This window comes from Palaemon carinicauda, chromosome 21 (genome assembly GCF_036898095.1).
Source record: "Palaemon carinicauda isolate YSFRI2023 chromosome 21, ASM3689809v2, whole genome shotgun sequence".
NCBI classification, from domain to species: domain Eukaryota; kingdom Metazoa; phylum Arthropoda; class Malacostraca; order Decapoda; family Palaemonidae; genus Palaemon; species Palaemon carinicauda.
Genome location: NC_090745.1, coordinates 98,312,365 through 98,331,632, shown reverse-complemented (window position 1 = coordinate 98,331,632; position 19,268 = coordinate 98,312,365). Strand labels below are relative to the sequence as shown.

Genomic DNA, 19,268 nt, shown 5'->3' with positions numbered 1-19,268 from the left:
TGGACAATTACAGTGCAGTAGTTAACTCCTTGGGCGAAGAAGAATTGTTTGATAATCACAGTGTTGTCAGGTGTATGAGGACAGAGGGGAATCTGTAAAGAATATGCCAGACTAATCGGTGTATGTGTAGGCGAAGGGAAAGTAAACCGTAACCAGAAAGAAGGCTCCAATGTACAGTAGTACTGTCTAGCCAGTCAATGGATGCCATAATTCTCTAGCGGTTGTATCTCAACGGGCGACTAGGGCCCTGGCCAACCTAAAAATTAAATAAGAGAAACTGCTGGTAATAGAATACTAATTTTTAAAAAATAATACTTATTAATGCCATTATTCGTGTAGGGCCTATGCATGATAATGAAGCAGCTATAACAATAAAATCAACCACAGATACAAACTTTGCAGAAACTGATCAATCAAATACAATTCTATCCTGTTCGTAATACTAGGCAGGCAGTTAATTCTAATAGCCTGGCCTTCTCCATCATGAGGCTCAATACTAAACAGTATTCTTGAAGTTTTATTCCAGCTGTTACCAAGTTGTGGAATGATCTTCCTAATCGGGTAGTTGAATCAGTTGAACTTAAAAAGTTCAAAGTTGGAGCAAATGTTTTTATGTTGACCAGGCTGACATGAGTCTTTTTATAGTTTATATATGACATATCTGTTTTTTTTTATGTTAATAGTTTATATGGGACATATCTGTTTTGACGCTGTTACTGTTTTAGAATGATTTATTGTTAACTTGTTCTCATCGTTTATTTATTTCCTTATTTCCTTTTCTCACTGGGCTATTTTTCCCTATTGGAGCCCTTGGGCTTATAGCATCTTGCTTTTCCAGCTAGGGTTGTAGCTTGGCTAATAATAATAATAATAATAATAATAATAATAATAATAATAATAATAATAATAATAATAATAATAATAATAATAATAATGAGCAATATTTGATATGCCATAAAGCTCAAAAATTAGATCATTTTCCAGCAAAGTTAGACATGTTACGAATTAAATTGTGTTTGTGATCCACATAAATAAATCTAAATCTAGAAGGAAGGAATTAATCAAGATAGGTTTTATTAAGTAATTCTTCGAAATGAAGCTAATGTTTATTATAAAAGGAAGAATTCAAAATATTAGAAAAACTTTAAGAAAATTAGAAACTTGTCAATTAAAAAGACTACTTTTTTACAACAATCATATATATAGAAAATGAAAGTGGTGTTTAAGAGCTAACATATGCCTACTTGTTATTGTTGTTGCTTTTATGTGGTGAAAATGAAATAGAGACAAAGTAAACTATTTTATTGGAACTTTCGAAAAGATATAATTCAATCAAAGTACAAAATACACAGTAAGAAATTAAGTTGAGTCAGTAATTAAAGTAAGTAAAGTACTTCAATTGTATAGATATATCTTAAGCGAACTTCAGGCACCAGATGTATTTTGTATGTGGACAGGTTCTTTAAGAATCTTTTATAAAAAAATAAAATATCTACACTAAATTTCGGAACCCAATTTACCGACAGCCTATGTCTGTTTATTTGTTTTTCTGCTTATCGCTAATTAAATATCTGGCTGGATGAAAATTATGGTATTTGATTCTAAGAATTAAACTTTGACTGAATTCGATAAAGATCTTATATCTGACGTCACCTAACTTTTGTTAATACGACTGATTGTGTTAAATGTACTTAACCTGCATTGCAACACCTATGGTTTGGCTCTGAACGGGTAAAAAAAATAAAAAAGTTTTGAAAATGTTTAAACAAATCATTTTGGAAGAAAATGTACTCCCTGCACACAATCGTTCAAACGAGTTAATCATGGAGTACTTTGATGCGCAGGAGTGGATCATTCTGAAACTATTATTCAAAGTGGATCAAATCGAAACAATAAGGCATGTGTGATTTTTCACCAATGCCGAGACAAAAGCCTCGGCACTGTATACCTTAAGTGTCAGTTGAAACTGATTTAGAGAACATTTGAAAAGAGTTCACTCTAATAGGAAATGTCAACTGGCAAATATGGGCAACCCAATGATAATTAAAATTTATAATGGGGTTTTGATAAGGAAGTTTTATTGGAAAAGGATGTAGCAACACCAATAGGCATGTACACATCTGGTAATATCAGTTGGTATTATACTCGAGTTAAAAAAAAAAAAAAAAAAAAAATAGACAGAATTGGACAATATTGATGCTCCAGGTTTGCAGAATGCTATGCCCTAATATTGGGTAAGATTTTTATTCTGCTCTTCGATAGATGCATGTATAGATTATTTTGCCTGAAATATTTGCTCAATAGTTACAAACTCAACTAATACAGGAATATTTTCTAAATAATAAAAACCAGGTTTCTGTCCGGAGACAATTTCTGGACAATCTGAAACCAACAAACACAGGATCGGTATAAAAAAATATGAAAACTGAAGGAAATGTGAGATCTAGATGAGATCAGACGGGTGAAAGCTAATCAGATGAAAGGTTATAAACAATGTAAACAAAATTAATACGAAAACATCATTAGTATGCTGTAATAAACAAATAGATAAATAAGTAACCTTACCCAATGATACCGAAAAGACAAGGTTGATAAGGAGAGCTACTGTAGATTAAACACACTAGAATTAAATTATTATTATTATCATTATTATTATTATTATTATTATTATTATTATTATTATTATTAATTGCTAAGCTACAACCGTAGTTAGAAAAGCAGGATGCTATAAACCCAAGGACCCCAGCAGGGAAAATAGTCCAGTGAGGAAAAGAAACAAGGAAAAATAAAATAATTTAAGAGTAATAACATTGCAATACATATTTCTTATATAAACTATAAAACCTTTAACAAAACGAAAGGAAGATATATTAGATAGAATAGTGTGCCCAAGTGTATCCTCAAGCAAGAGAACTCTAACCCAAGACAGTGGAAGACCATGGTACAGAGGCTATGGCACTACCCAAGACTAGAGAACAATGGTTTGATTTTGGAGTGTCCTTCTCCTAGAAAAGCTGCTTACCAAAGCTAAAGAGTCTCTTCTACCCTTACTAAGAGGAAAGTAGCTACAGAATAATTACAGAGCAGTAGTCAACCCCTTGGGTGAAAAAGAATTGTATGGTAGTCTCAGTGTTGTCAGATGTATGAGGACAGTGTAGAATCTGCAAAGAATAGGCCAGACTATTCGGTTTACGTGTAGGTAACTGGAAAATGAACCGTAACCAGAGAGAAGGATCCAATGTTGTACTATCTGGCCTGTCAAAGAACCCATTAGCTCTCTAGTGGTAGTATCTCAACGGATAGCTGGTGCCCTGGCCAACCTACTACCTACTACTTACAGGGATAAATTAAAAAGAGGAAAAATATGATTAGAATGTGGAGAAATGAATGACATTTTTAGCTTTCTTTACTTTACTGACCAGCATACAATATTATGAAGAGCATGCTTATTTTATGCAGCAGCACCAACCATACCATAAGTATCAGAAGGAAAAAAAATTATGAGCATATATATTTCTTTGTACATATCTATACATCAAGGTATAAAGAATGTGAAAAATTATATCCAAAGTAGATGGTACTACAAAAAAAGGTTCGAGTGAGAAATAGTTTCACAAGAGTCTCTGTTGTTTCTACTTTTATTGGTTTACTTCTATGATTTTGTTGCTGAACAAATGTAATTAACTTAATGGAAACTGAAATAGAAAAGTTGCAGAGAATTGAGAATGGAGTGTATAGAAGAATATTAGGGGGTGTAAGAATACAGAAATTGTGACCTTGAGGGGGGATGTAGGAGTATCTGCTATGAAAACGAGGCAAATGGACGGAAAGATGAGGTACCTTAATCGCATTTACAAGGGAGAAAAGGACATACTAACAGCAATAGTCAATGATGTGGAAGAAAAAGAAAGGAAGTGGTGGATGCATGTGAAGAAGTATGCTGAAGAATGTGGGATGGTGACGAGAGAAGTCAAGAGATGTACGAAAGAGGACATAAAGAAGAGAACAAGAGAATGGGACACAAGCAAATGGAAGAGTGAAATGGAGTGCAAGGAGAGTAATTCTGTATAAAAACTGGAAAAGTGAAATCAAAGAGGAGGAAGTATATGACAACACATTTGCGTCAATTTTATTATTCAGAGCAAGGAGAAACACATTGGGCTTGAATATAATAAAAAAAAAAACAAACACCAAGATGGAAATATAAACTGTGTATTCTGTGATGTAGAAGAAAATGCTAACCACTTCATGTTATTTTGTCCACAGTATAGTGATATAAGAATAAAAAACAATTGAGCTCCAACAACCATACGAAGAAGATAGTGCACAAACAGTTGGAAAATTTCTTATTTTTTGTGAAGAAAATATTGAAAATAAGAAAAGTGTACTACAACAAATGTGGATGAAAAGAGAAATAAGAGTGAAAATAAGGAACACACAACTAAAAGACACAGAGGCGCCGTTGCAAAGGCAATGCCTCAACATGAATCTGATCTGATCTGCAAGACTTGATAAACAAAACAAATGTTAATTAAGCAACTTTTAACGGGGAAAAAGGATAGTTTGGTAATGTAATATAGTATTTTAAACTTTTATTTTAGACTTTATTTTCTTCTCCAAATACGTGAAACATATTTATTTTATGACTTTCTCACCTCTTACTATTTCTGCTGCCTCATATGGCCCCTATGCATAGCAATCATGAATGGAGCTAGTGGAAAACTGTGATGCAATTAAGGGAATGCTATAAATGAATGAATTGAACAAGTATGAATAAGATATAAATGCAGATAGGGTAAGCAATGAATAACAAGGACATGGTTCATGTGTAAAATTCATATTGATTACGAAACATTTCTCGGACGACTCATGACCCCATGGCAATGAGTTGACTCATGACCCCCATGGCAATGAGTCAACTCATGACCCCATGGCAATGAATAGACTCATGACCCCATGGCAATGAGTCGGTAGGGTACTCATTAATAGAACAGAAGTATGCAAGAGGTGTATGTATCATAGCAGCCACCTGTGTGCATGCTGACGACTGTCTAAGAATACGGCAATGTAAGGGGGGGTCACAGGGTGGCATTACACCCCCCCCCCTTTTATGTAAGTAGGTAAGGACTCAGCTTGTTGGTTAGGTTAGTTGGTGTCCATTTTTTATGCACGCAGGAGGAACTGGCTGCTGATATACAAAGGCTCCATATGCATATTATGGATTGTAGTATGTGTGCTTATGAATAAAGTTATTTTCCTGACACAACAGTAGAGATTGTGATAATCAGTATTGTAGTGTCAATAGCCAAAGGAGGATTAAGATGTTTTAATGACTTTACTGATCAATCGCTGCCAAAGTAACTGGTCTTTCCAATTCTGTCAAAACAGGATTTCAAGTTATTAAAATTCAGGGTTATTGGGTTCAATTTTTCTCATCAGTAGTGATTTTTAAACCATGGTAGAGAGGGAGGGGTTAAGGAGAATGGGCTGTATGTAGTTGGTTGGGACAGGCGTAGACTTTATTATTACTTGTCAAACCAGTTTTCCTATACACTTCCTTATTACAGGTACTTGTCAAATTAATTTTCTTTATGTGGAAAATGTTATAGATCTTTGTTTGAAATACAGTAATATGAAGTTAGTTTTATGGTTTACAAAATTTGATTTTATGCCACCTTGCTGATTGGGAAGCAAACACAGGGTTGAAATTTAGTCTTAGGGTAAGCTAACGATACGACTCTCTAAACACGAGGAGTTGCTGATAGGTAAGTAGCTAAGGATCCATCTCCTAGGTTAGGTTAGGTTAGGTTAAGTGGAGAACCTCAGGTTAGGTGGCGTTCTTGTGTTTGTATTCCTTTTAAAATGTGATTTTTCAGTTGTAACTTTTGTAATATTAAAATGTCTAGAATCTGAAAAATATGAATTTCCCCCAATTACTTGCATCAAAACAGTTCAAGATACCCAAATACACCGGGAACAATTATTTTATTCATTAGTATTATTGTGCTATGGTAAATATTCACCTGCATTTTAATAACTGACCGGGTCCATCCCAACCAAATACAGTATAAAGGCTCCAGGTGGGAGACCTGGCCCCTATGTTAAGTTAGAATACATCCCTGTTTGGTTACAGCCTTACTAGGACCATGGCGGATTTAAACCATTTACTGGCTGCTTCAAATTTTTATCCAGGCATATTCAGACCTTCATATGATGTAATTACATATGGTGTAATTACATTACATATGTAACATTGTTTTATAATATTGTTTCAGTGTTTGTAATCCATAATTAGTCCAATATCTGTTATGGAAATATATTAGGAAAGCAATGGAAATCCAATCTTTTCACATTTTTAGGACTATTTATTTTGTATAATTGCATATTGCTGTAATTTTTAAAATAGTTAATATATATATATATATATATATATATATATATATATATATATATATATATATATATATATATATACGCATAAGTGTGTATATATTAATATTATTAGTATTATTATTATTATTATTATTATTATTATTATTATTATTATTATTATTATTACTTGCTAAGCTACAACCCTAGTTGGAAAAGCAGAATGCTAAGCCCAGGGGTTCCAACAGGGAAAATAGCCCAGTGAGGAAAGGAAACAAGGAAAAATAAAATATCTTAAGAGTAACATCAAAATAAATATTTCCTATATAAACTGTAAAAAACTTTAACAAAACAAGAGGAAGAGAAATAGGATAGAATAGCGTGCCCGAGTGTACCCTTAAGCAAGAGAACTGTAACCCAAGACAGTGGAAGACCATGGTACAGAGGATTTGGCACTACCCAAGACTAGAGAACAATGGTTTGATTTTGGAGTGTCCTCATAGAAGAGTTGCCTACCATAGCTAAAGAGTCTCTTCTACCCTTACCAAGAGGAAAGTGGCCACTGAACAATTACAGTGCAGTGTTAACCCTTTGAGAGAAGATGAATGTGTGTATATAGATGTGTGTGTATATATATATATATATATATATATATATATATATATATATATATATATATATATATATATATATATATATATATATATCACAAGATAAAACTGGTAAATATTACTTAGTATATAATGGTAGGTATTGGAGGCAAAAGAATACAAGAAACAAAACAGATAAAATTATATCATAAGAAGCAAACAAATAGTGTTTTGTTTATTATGTATGGTAGAGTATTTTATTTATTACGTGTATGTATGTGCATGTTTGTGTCGGTTGCATAATCTCCATTTGTCAGTTACTATGATATATTACCGTTATTTATTTTATTATTATTGTTTTATACTATCCCTTTATTCATCATTTAATTTCTACATATATAGTACTACTTTTCAGTTTATTTTGTTGTTTTTAATATATTTATTTTATTTCTATTGTTGGCATTTCTTTCATCTTTTTTCTTATTATAAATGAAATTTAAAACATAATTTCGGAAAAGATTGTCTATATTTCTTATTACACTGTATTATGATGATGATGATTATTTCTTATTATTTACTATTTATTTATTCCCTGGATCACTTAAATGACCCAGACTGTCCCGGACGTCTAGGTTCTCCGCGGATGTATTTTACATGCAAAAACATCCCTGGTGACATTCTGGACAATCACAGACATTCCCATACTGTGAAGGACTGTCAAGATTTCCATACAGTCCGGGACAATCCAGGAGGTTAGTGTGACCTTAGCAATATTCATATCATTTTATTCTTTTACGTGTACATTATTTTGACTGAAAATTTTTATCAATCTTAAATTTTCTTCTTGCAGGTTTCCATCTTATGAGTTATATTTATAGAAGAATATTTCAAGTTAAGAAAAGGTTCATCGATCCAATTATAAAACCATCTGAATGCCTGAGGTCATTTCAGACATCCTGTAAAATGGCCAAAAGTAAGTTTGAGTATGTGAAGTCTTTTGAGACCGAGGACAGATTAGATCCAGGACACTGGATAGTAATTGCTCTGAAAAACTCTAATAGTCAGCAGTTTATCAAAGATTATAATCTTGAGCGTCCAAATGACAAACGTCTGATTCAGTTAATGGAGGACTGTGCTAAGTGTGTCATGGAAGAGTTTAAAGAGCTGCAACTTTGTTATACCTTTGCAGATGAATGGAGTTTTGTTTTTTCTAAGAGCACAACCCTTTACAGGAGAAGAAGTCCAAAACTGTTAACCAACTTGTGCAGTCTTACATCAGCTTCATTTGTTGATCTTTGGCCCAGGTATTTTAAATCAATATCTTTGAATTTTGTGCCAATAGTTGAGGGAACTGTTTATTTATTTCCAAGTGATCAGGGATTAAGAGATTATATGACACAGCATCAGCTTACGTGTCATTACAGAAATCTGTATGAAACTGTTCTGTGGTCATTGGTTAAGATTTCAGGGTTCAGTGTTGACGAAGCTGCTGGCGTTTTGAAAGGTAAAAGTGAAGGTGCAAAAAATGAAATATTGTTTTCAAAATGCAACTTAAATTATAACAAGGAAGAAGCTGTGTACAAAAAAGGCTCTACTATCATTCGAATGGTGGTGCCTGTTCAAGTCAGGACTCCGGATGGTTCACTCACACAACGTAATCAAAGCCAGATTTCAGTATTGAATACTGACTTTGTGAAAGACTCATTTTGGGAAGAAGTTTTTCCACTCGGGCAAGACACAAAAAATACGGGAAAAACCCATTACTTGAAAGATTTGGAAAAGGAAACAAAATTGTTACCTCATGCATGGATTGTTGTTAGAATAGATGGCAAAGGTTTCCATAAGTTTTCAGAAAAGCATAATTTTATGAAGCCCAACGACCTTCGATCAATCAGTTTAATGAATTATGCTGCTCTAACTGTTATGAAGGAGTACTCTAATGTTGTGTTGTCTTACGGTCAAAGTGATGAATATACTTTTGTAATTGACAGGTACTCAAAAATGATGGCACGTAATGCCAATAAGATAATGTCTTGCATTGTAAGCCTTTTTGCTGCTACTTATGTGCATCAGTGGAGTAGATTTTTCAAGGACACTGCACTTCTGTATCCCCCTGCATTTGATGCTCGTGTTATATTATATCCAAATAATTCGTGCCTACGTGATTGTCTCAGTTGGCGTCAAGCGGATTGTCACATTAATAACATGTATAACCTTTGTTTCTGGACTCTAATTCAGAAAGGTAACTTGTCACCTAAAGAAGCAGAAAAAAAATTATCAGGTACATTTTCCAAAGATAAAAAGCAGATTCTTCTAAGTGAATTTAATTGTGATTATAATCAGGAAGATGCTATTTATAGGAAAGGAACTGTGATGTACAGAAGTAACCAGTCACCCGACATTGAGGTTTCATTTTCAGGTTTAGAGCCAAACATTAGTGCTTCAGAAATTATTACTTCCCATGATGATATTATAAATGACAAGTTTTGGAATGAAAGACCATGGATTTTGGGCACAGAAAGAGGGGCAGTGACTGTGGATGACTTGGATAATTGAATATTATTTATGTAAAGTGAAAATAATAGTAATCCACTGTCATTATTACAGTACCTGTCAGGTTCATCAACTATTTTATACGGCATATGTTGTTGTACAGTGAAATATTTTTGTACATACTGTATTTTTGTTATAAGCTTTTATTGTACAAGTTCGCTTGTCACCCTGCTTTTTTCATTGATAAATTTTAGATTGGGTGCTGCAATTAATTTAAACTCATAAGGGTATTATTACACTGTTGAAGGAGACTATAACTTAAGTATACTGAATGTTTGATAACATGGAAGACATTTTTATCTACAATATTGATAAATGTAAGGATTATAAAGATTTATTGTCCTGTATTGTATTTGCACAAAAATATAATGATAATTATACTACAATAATAGAGCAGTAATGTCCAAACAAAGTATTTTTTACACCATTATGTTTTCTTTCATTGGCAGACAACTGTCCTCCCCCTTTTTCCTCAATTCTCACAATAGATACTTTGAAAAGAGTATTACAGAAATTAAATGTACTGTATGATATAATGTAATTTATTCTAAACTTCTGGTAGAAAAGATTACATATAGTCTGCCACTTTCAATATGCTAATTATTTTATAGTTGCTTTTATGCAAATACAAACCCTCATCATTTATATGGGTTTCCTCCTCTAAGTCATTTACTGTAGTTACAACCAGAATGAAAGAAGTTGTTGGATTCAGGTAGCATTGTATAGTGACCAGCTATCCCACCTAAGCTTGGAAGGAGCAGCTGAGTCAGTGAGACAGCTCCACTTATCTCCTGGTTGTCCTAGCTGATGGACATGTTTACAACTGCTTCTACGTTGTGCTTTATGATTGTACTTAGTGCAAGTGATTATGAGTGCTGCCCAAGGTAGTACTGTACAGTATGAGCACAGCCTTGATGGACATCTGTGTGATATATACATGAGCCAGGTAGAGGATGATTCATATCCTGTATGCCCGAGTTGTTGAGGTAAATGCTATACCCCTTCCTCTAATTATGATTCTTACAGGGAGTGGTTGCCTTCCCAATGGGAGAGATATAATGCCTGTTGTAGGAAGGCTGAACAATATCGGTCCCCATCTACTTCTTTTGAGAGTAAAAAGCAGAAACCTTCTCTGATGACATATTTTCCTTACAGATATCTTAAATCAAGGAGATTTCTGCGAGTTACATGTAGGATCTCCAGTGAAAGTGTTGAAAATCTCCCCTAAAACACCACCATAAATACTGCAACGAGTGGAAGTAGTTCAACTTATCTCTCCAGGTACTGAAACTGCAGTACTGGAGGGATCCTGCTAGTCTCCATTATGTGCTCGAAGCGAGCCCGGCCTTCCTATTTTGAGAGGACCCAAGACAAGGTCTTTCTCACAGAAGGAAGCTACTAGCTCTTCTAAGGAGACTTCTTTTCTCTTTTCAGATAACCTAAAGGCATCTTCCATGATGTCATCTTCATCTTCTAATTTACAATTTTCAATATTAAACTTACCCGATGATCATGTAGCTGTCAACTCTGTTGCCCGACAGAAATCTACGGTCGGGATACGCCAGCGATCGCTATACAGGTGGGGGTGTACACAACAGCACCATCTGTGGTCAGGTACTCCAGTACTTCTTGTCAACAAGACCTCAATTTTTCCTCTGTCGTGCCACCGGCAAGACCTACTTGGATACGCTGTTGATTCTGGAGTTATTGTTCACGATTTGGTGATGTATTTGCTCTAGAGTTTAGCCTTCGCTATTCAGGAAGCTTTATCATTAGCTTAGCAAGCTTTTGGAATTAATTTGATTTAATTAGAGGAGCCTCATGCTATGCGGCATCCTCCTCAACCCATGAGGCAGGAGCCTCATGTGAGGCAGGAGCCTCATGCTATGCGGCAACCTCCTCAACCCATGAGGCAGGAGCCTCATGCTATGCGGCATCCTCCTCAACCCATGCGGCATGAGCCTCATCCCATGCAGCATGAGCCTCATCCCATGCAGCATGAGCCTCATACCATGCAGCATGAGCCTCATCCCTTGCAGCATAAGCCGCATGCCATGCAACATGCTCTGCATACCTTACAGCATGCTCTACATACAGCATGCTCTGCATACCTTACAGCATGCTCTGCATACCTTACAGCATGCTCTGCATACCTTACAGCATGCTCTGCATACCTTACAGCATGCTCTGCATACCTTACAGCATGCTCTGCATACAGCATGCTCTGCATACCTTACAGCATGCTCTGCATTCCTTACAGCATGCTCTGCATACCTTACAACATGCTCTGCATTCCTTACAGCATGCTCTGCATTCCTTACAGCATGCTCTGCATACCTTACAGCATGCTCTGCATACCTTACCGCATGCTCCTCAATCACACATCTTTGGTTGTTGCCAACTCACAAGACTGTCAAGCAGTTTCATAACGTTGCCTTCTGGTCTGCTGCTTTTGCACCAGTGAAACCCTCACTGAGAGAACTTAGTTTTTCTCGGATATGGTTCCTGTAGATGAGAAAGTGCTATTCTCCCTCCTTCTGATATTCCCTTGAGGACTCTGTCATTTGGAGAGGAGCCTTAAGCTGCTTAGCCTCCTATGGACTTTTATTTAAGCATAACATGCTTCCAGGGAGGGTAATAGTTCCGCTTCAGTCGCTAACCCCGTCTGTTGCCACACCTGCTCCCATAGACCTTGAGCTTTGTTGCAAGACATGCAGTCCAAGCTTAGTCCTTGTTAGAGGATTTTTGTTTACGGAGTCAGTGTGTCACTGGGAAGACGTTCAACAACCAGCAGAGGTGACTTGTTGTGACGCAGTGCGGCAACCTCAGCAACCCGATAAGGAGTTGTCTGTACTACCCAGACAGTCTAGACAGTTTCGGGTTGTCGCTGTACTTCCTCGCTTCCCCATGGTTGACAGTTCACAGACTGTGCAGCAGTACCATGATTTTGTGTCCGGCTCCGTCAGACGACTGGCTTTTAAGAGCTCCCACAAGTCGTCGCTGTCTGGAGAATCTCAGATGGACTATGGATCTGACCAAGGAACTGGGCCTCCTGGTCAATTTAGAGGAGTCCCAGCTCGTCCCATCCCAGACCATTGTCTACCTGGGTATGGAGCTTCAGAGTCGAGCTTTTCGGGCTTTTCCGTCGGCCCCAAGGATCTACCAAGCCCTAGAATGCATCCAGAGCATGCTGAGAAGGAACCGATGCTCAGTCAGGTAGTGGATGAGTCTAACAGGGACACTTTCATCGCTGGCCCTGTTCATCGAGTTAGGGAGACTCCACCTCCGCCCCCTTCAGTATCATCTAGCTGCTCACTGGATAAAGGACATGACGCTAGAGACGGTCTCAGTTCCTGTTTCCGAAGAGATGAGGTCTACTCTAACGTGGTGAAAGAACAGCTTTCTTCTCAAGGAAGGTCTACCTTTGGCTGTTCAGAAACCCGACCGCCGTCTCTTCTCGGACGCATCAGACACGGGCTGGGGTGCGACTTTGGACGGACAGGAATGCTCGGGAACATGGAATCAGGAGCAAAGGACACTTCACATCAATTGCAAGGAGCTGTTGGCGGTTCATCTGGCCTTGATAAACTTCAAGTCCCTCCAGCTTAACAAGGTGGTGGAGGTGGACTCCGACAACACCACAGCCTTGGCTTACATCTCCAAGCAGGGAGGGACTCATTCGTGGAAGTTGTTCTAGATCGCAAGGGACCTCCTCATCTGGTCAAAAGATCGAAAGCTCACGCTGGTAACGAGGTTCATTCAGGGCGATATGAATGTCATGGCAGATCGCCTCAGCCGGAAGGGTCAGGTCATCCCCACAGAGTGGACCCTTCACAAGAATGTTTGCAGCAGACTTTGGGCCCTGTGGGGTCAGCCAACCATAGATCTGTTCGCTACCTCGATAACCTAGAGGCTCCCGTTGTATTGTTCTCCGATTCCAGACCCAGCAGCAGTTCACGTGGATGCTTTTCTGCTGGATTGGTCCCATCTCGACCTGTATGCATTCCCGCCGTTCAAGATTGTCAACAGGGTACTTCAGAAGTTCGCCTCTCGCAAAGGGACACGGCTGACGTTGGTTGCTCCCCTCTGGCCCGCGAGAGAATGGTTCATAGAGGTACTGCAATGGCTGGTCGACATTCCCAGGACTCTTCCTCTAGGAGTGGACCTTCTACGTCAACCTCACGTAAAGAAGGTACACCCAAACCTCCACGCTCTTCGTCTGACTGCCTTCAGACTATCGAAAGACTCTCAAGAGCTAGAGGCTTTTCGAAGGAGGCAGCCAGAGCGATTGCCAGAGCAAGGAGGACATCCACTCTCAGAGTCTATCAGTCTAAATGGGAAGTCTTCCGAAGCTGGTACAAGGCCAATGCAGTTTCCTCAACCAGTACCACTGTAACCCAGATTGCTGACTTCCTGTTACATCTAAGGAACGTAAGATCCCTTTCAGCTCCTACGATCAAGGGTTACAGAAGTATGTTGGCAGCGGTTTTCCGCCACAGAGGCTTGGATCTTTCCACCAACAAAGATCTACAGGACCTCCTTAGGTCTTTTGAGACCTCAAAGGAACGTCGGTTATCCACTCCAGGCTGGAATCTAGACGTGGTCCTAAGGTTCCTTATGTCATCAAGATTTGAACCTCTCCAATCAGCCTCTTTTAAGGACCTCACATTAAAAACTCTTTTCCTCGTGTGCTTGGCAACAGCTAAAAGAGTAAGTGAGATCCACGCCTTCAGCAGGAACATAGTTTTCACATCTGAAACGGCTACATGTTCCTTGCAGCTCGGTTTTTGCTAAACGAGCTTCCTTCACGTCCTTGGCCTAAGTCGTTCGAGATCCCAAGCCTGTCCAACTTGGTGGGGAACGAACTGGAGAGAGTACTTTGCCCAGTTAGAGCTCTTAGGTACTATCTAAAAAGGTCATAACCTTTACGAGGACAATCAGAAGCCTTTTGGTGTGCTATCAAGAAGCCTTCTCTTCCATGTCTAAGAACTCAGTTTCTTACTAAATCAGGCTTCTGATTAGGGAAGCACATTCTCATCTGAAGGAAGAAGACCTTGCTTTGCTGAAGGTAAGGACACATGAAGTGAGAGCTGTGGCTACTTCAGTGGCCTTCAAACAGAACCGTTCTCTGCAGAGTGTTATGGATGCAACCTATTGGAGAAGCAAGTCAGTGTTCGCATCATTCTATCTCAAAGATGTCCAGTCTCTTTACGAGAACTGCTACACTCTGGGACCATTCGTAGCAACGAATGCAGTAGTAGGTGGGGGCTCAGCCACTACATTCCCATAATCCCATAACCTTTTTAACCTTTCTCTTGAATACTTTTTATGGGTTGTACGGTCGGCTAAGAAGCCTTCCACATCCTTGTTGATTTGGCGGGTGGTCAATTCTTTCTTGAGAAGCGCCGAGGTTAAAGGTTGTGATGAGGTCCTTTAGTATGGGTTGCAGCCCTTTATACTTTAGCCACCTAAGAGTCGTTCAGCATCCTAAGAGGACCGCTACGCTCAGTAAGGAAGACGTACTTATTAAAGGCAGAGTAATGGTTCAAGTCGACTTCCTTACCAGGTACTTATTTATTTTTTATTGTTATTTTGAATAACTAATAAAAATGAAATACGGGATACTTAGCTTCTTTGTTAACATGTATACTGGTCTCCACCCACCACCCTGGGTGTGAATCAGCTACATGATCATCGGGTAAGTTTAATATTGAAAAATGTTATTTTTATTACTAAAATAAATTTTTGAATATACTTACCCGATGATCATGATTTAAATGACCCGCCCTTCCTCCCCATAGAGAACCAGTGGACCGAGGAGAAAATTGAGGTCTTGTTGACAAGAAGTACTGGAGTACCTGACCACAGATGGCGCTGTTGTGTACACCCCCACCTGTATAGCGATCGCTGGCGTATCCCGACCGTAGATTTCTGTCGGGCAACAGAGTTGACAGCTACATGATCATCGGGTAAGTATATTCAAAAATTTATTTTAGTAATAAAAATAACATTTTTGGTAATTTTGCACAAATGCAAATGTAAACTTAGCCCTGCACCTATAGATCCACAAAAGAAGGGTAAGTCAAGTTGCTACACGCACACCACGACCCATACGCTTATCTAATCTGATGCGCCAACTGAACTCTCCTCCATAACCACATGTGAGATAAGGATGACAGGTTGCCACCATTTCGCGATCGAATCGTGGAAATGGCAGGCAGTACTATATATATACATACATATACAGTATACTCTACAGTATATTTGTTATTGTTATTAGTAGCTAAACTATAACCATAGTTGGCAAAGTAGGATGCTTTAAGTGCGAGGACTCAAACAGGGAAAAATAGCCCAGTGAGGAAAGAAAATAAGGAAATAAATAAACTATATGAATAGTAATTAATAAAGTATATAAATGATCTTAAGGTCTGTAACAATGTCAGAATAGATATGTCAAATATAAAATGTGAAGAGAGACTCATGTCATCCGGTTCAACCTAAAACATTCACTACTAGGTGAACTTATAAAGTTCCATAGATTTAACTGCCCTGTAAGGAAGGTCATTCCACTATCTGATCACTGCTTGAATAAATTTTAGAATGCTGTTTAGTATTGTGCCTTCTGAAGGAGAAGAAAAGACTTTTAGAACTAACTATATATCTAGTACTATGTACAGGATGGTACAATATGGAAAGATCTGAATGCATATGATGGTCAGAATTATGAAAAATCTTATGCGACATGCATGAAGTACTAACTGAATGACTGTGCCAGAGATTAATATCCAAGAATAAGATATTTAATAGAACATAAGTATTTAGCCAGCAAATTAAGATGAGCGACAACAGTTGAAGACTAGACAGGAGAACAATACAGTACTTGGAACAAGGCAGAATGAAAGATTTGAAACATTTCAGAACAGATTGATCATAAAAAATCTTAAAACTAGAGAAGCTAAATTTTTGTGCAAGTGAAGAAGAAACAGACTGAGTGCTTCTCAAAAGTAATTTTACAATCAAGAATCACACCTAAAATTTTAAAGGAATTATACTGTATACTGTATAGTTAGAAAAACATTATCAATGCCGAGGAGTGGATGTTGAGACACTGTTCTCACTTACAATCATACGTTTAATTTTGTTAGGGTTCAACATCATGCCCCATATTTGCACAATGCATTAATTTTAGCTTATCTCTATTAAGGGATTCAGCAACCCCAGATCTACATTCAGGGGATGGTTTTGATGCAGAGAGTAGCCATCATATGCATATACAACAAGCTTGTTTTCTAGGCCAAACACATGAGTATATAGTATGGAAAGTAATGGGCCACGAACACTAATCTTCGCTAAGAAACAAACCTATATCACATTCCTATACTCACTATGATGTTCATTAATAAGAACTCTACAATCTGTTATTTAGAAATTCAATAATGATGCTAAGAAATACCCACCTACTCCCATCTGTTGGAGTTTGAAAACATTGGTCTAATAATTGTTTTAAAATAAAAAAAATACAAATTCTGCAACATAATTCGTGGCAGCTACTTTGTTTGAACTAACTTTCCCATTCCTTATTATATCATGTATGCCACTTCTCTTAAATTTCTTGAACCAGCCTTGAAACCTTCACCTGCTAAATAAGTTCTTGTTTCAAGGGCATTGTCAGTGGTATCTGCTTATGGCTTCTCACCTTTTATGTCGTCAGGTACTGTATACTGTCACTTGCTAACTGTTTATCATTTATCTCAATCAGTAACAATTCATCTCCCTTTTTGATTGCCTTAGGATTTTGTTTTGCCAAGGCTGTTACTCCTTTGACTACATCAGCTATTTTATTGACTTCTGTCTTTTTCAGTATGGCCAGATCATCCTGTGTGGCTAAATCAAATACGCATACATCAATTTCTGTCTTTAAAATGGTTTCTTATGTAGATCCTGTCATGGTTCTCACAACTTTTCATTTTGACTTATCGCTATCATTATCCATTTTAAGTCCCATTTTGTGTATATTTATAGCAAAAACACAAAAACAATATGAATTTAGAAACTTATGAACTTGGTATTGTGGGTGTGCTTTGTGAGACAGCTACACCTAAACTTTGTTTAGAATACTGTAGATAATTTTGTCAGAGGGACATTATGCCTCTGGTGATATGCACTTGACCATACACATTCCAGCACGTCGCAACTGTTCAACCTAAAATTTATTCATTTTAGAGACAGCAAATTATATAAAACTTTGTTTGAACACAGTTTGTTTGAGATTAAGAGCGTTTGACTTCCAAAATACCATCGCTACAGAGTCCCTTTGATTCCTAAATGTAACCAGTTTTAGTTTTTTTGTATTATCTCCATTTCCACCTGCTTTCTACTATCTTAGTGTCCAATCTCATTTTACCTTTAACTCCATAGTAACAACTTGATTTTCCCCCAGTCGAATTATTTTATAACTCAAATTCCATGTATATATTTACAATTCTTATGCTACCATATCTTCTTATACCATATAAACTATGCAAACAATTTATCTTAATAACTTTAATGTGCTTTGCTTGCATTTATATTCAACACCCATACACCACTTCAGCAAAAGAAATTCCGGTTCAACAATTAAAACTTCGTACATTCAGACATTGGCTTCCATGTGCAACTCGAATATCTTACCAGTCTTTTACACATATCCTGCTACCTTAAGGTTTCTCCTATTCTATATATGATAAGACAAGTGCTCAGCAGAATAAAGGTGGCTCGAAACCTACAGATGACTTTGGTAGCGCCCTGGTGGCTAGACAGGGAGAGTGGTTCGCGGACCTAAAAGACCTATCGAGTCAACCGCCGTGGCCTCTGTCCGTCAGGTCAGACCTTCTGCACCGGCCTCACTTTCTCAAGCTCCTCGGCAGGCCTCTCTCCCTACGTCTTCACGACTGAAGACTAAGAGCTGCTCCTGAAGAAAGAAAGATATTCTTCCTCCACGGCTAAGAGAATGTCTCTATTCCTAAGAAGTCGCCACCCGCGGTCTTCCAAACAAAATGGACCTCCGTCGCGAAGTGGTGCGCTGAGAGGTACGTTAGACCTCTTAAGGCCTCTGTCCCAGACATGGCAGTTTTTCTGGTGTTTCTCAAGGACAAAGTGGAGAGGTCAATCCCAGCCATAAAAAGGGGTTCGGGCTGCCTTAGGCCAAGTCTTCCTCCGGAAGGGCATCGTCCTGGGGGCCTCGAGACACATAGCGATGCTTGTCAAAGCTTCGAGCAGTCTTACCCCCCTCAGGCGGGAAAGGTGCCCCAGTTGGATTTAGGCAAGGTCCGGAAGATGATGTGTCGCTCCCACTTTGAACACTTGAAAGATATCGTGAACAAAGATCTCACCCTCAAGGCCGTCTTCTTGCTGGCCTTGGCGTCCGATAAGAGAGTGGGAAAGATACATGGTTTGTCATTCGACTTCTCTCACTCCGACCAGGTATCAGGAACCTCTTCGTTTCCACAGGTGTTAATAGGAAGCAAGTTCCCGAGAACACCATTTCCTGCTGGCTGAGACAAGGCATCGCTAGAACCTATGAAGAGGATAAAATGGCAGTGCCAGGCACTCCCCGGACCCATGACATCAGGGGTCTGAGCACCCCCTTGCCCTTTGAGAGAAACATGGCGGTGAGGCAGATCCTACAGACAGGTACTTGGTCGCACCAGTCAAACTTTACTGCCCACTACCTCAAGGGTTATGCAAGGAAATCCTTGGACGGGTCCTCCATTGGGA

The 19,268-nt window shown here is 38.2% G+C and overlaps 1 protein-coding gene across 2 annotated transcripts; it reads left to right on the top strand.

Moving 5' to 3' along the window:
- The first annotated feature begins 7,558 nt into the window (after window positions 1-7,558).
- LOC137615340 (uncharacterized) lies at window positions 7,559-9,924 on the top strand. Of its 2 annotated transcripts, XM_068345142.1 has the most exons (3): window positions 7,559-7,711; window positions 7,810-7,932; window positions 8,149-9,924. In XM_068345142.1, exons 1-3 carry the CDS (start codon window positions 7,603-7,605, stop codon window positions 9,513-9,515), a joined length of 1,599 nt encoding a protein of 532 aa, XP_068201243.1. In that variant the 5' UTR covers window positions 7,559-7,602; the 3' UTR covers window positions 9,516-9,924. The 2 variants fall into 2 exon arrangements, with proteins under 2 accessions (XP_068201243.1, XP_068201242.1); XM_068345141.1 differs by having other exon boundaries at window positions 7,810-9,924.
- The last annotated feature ends 9,344 nt before the right edge of the window (window positions 9,925-19,268 follow it).

Bases quoted from the DNA above. Each gene is read 5' to 3' on its own strand.
- LOC137615340 (XM_068345141.1), top strand. From the start codon at position 7,603: ATGTATTTTACATGCAAAAACATCCCTGGTGACATTCTGGACAATCAC. The intron at 7,712-7,809 runs GTTAGTGTGACC...TTCTTCTTGCAG, and splicing joins AGTCCGGGACAATCCAGGAG to GTTTCCATCTTATGAGTTAT.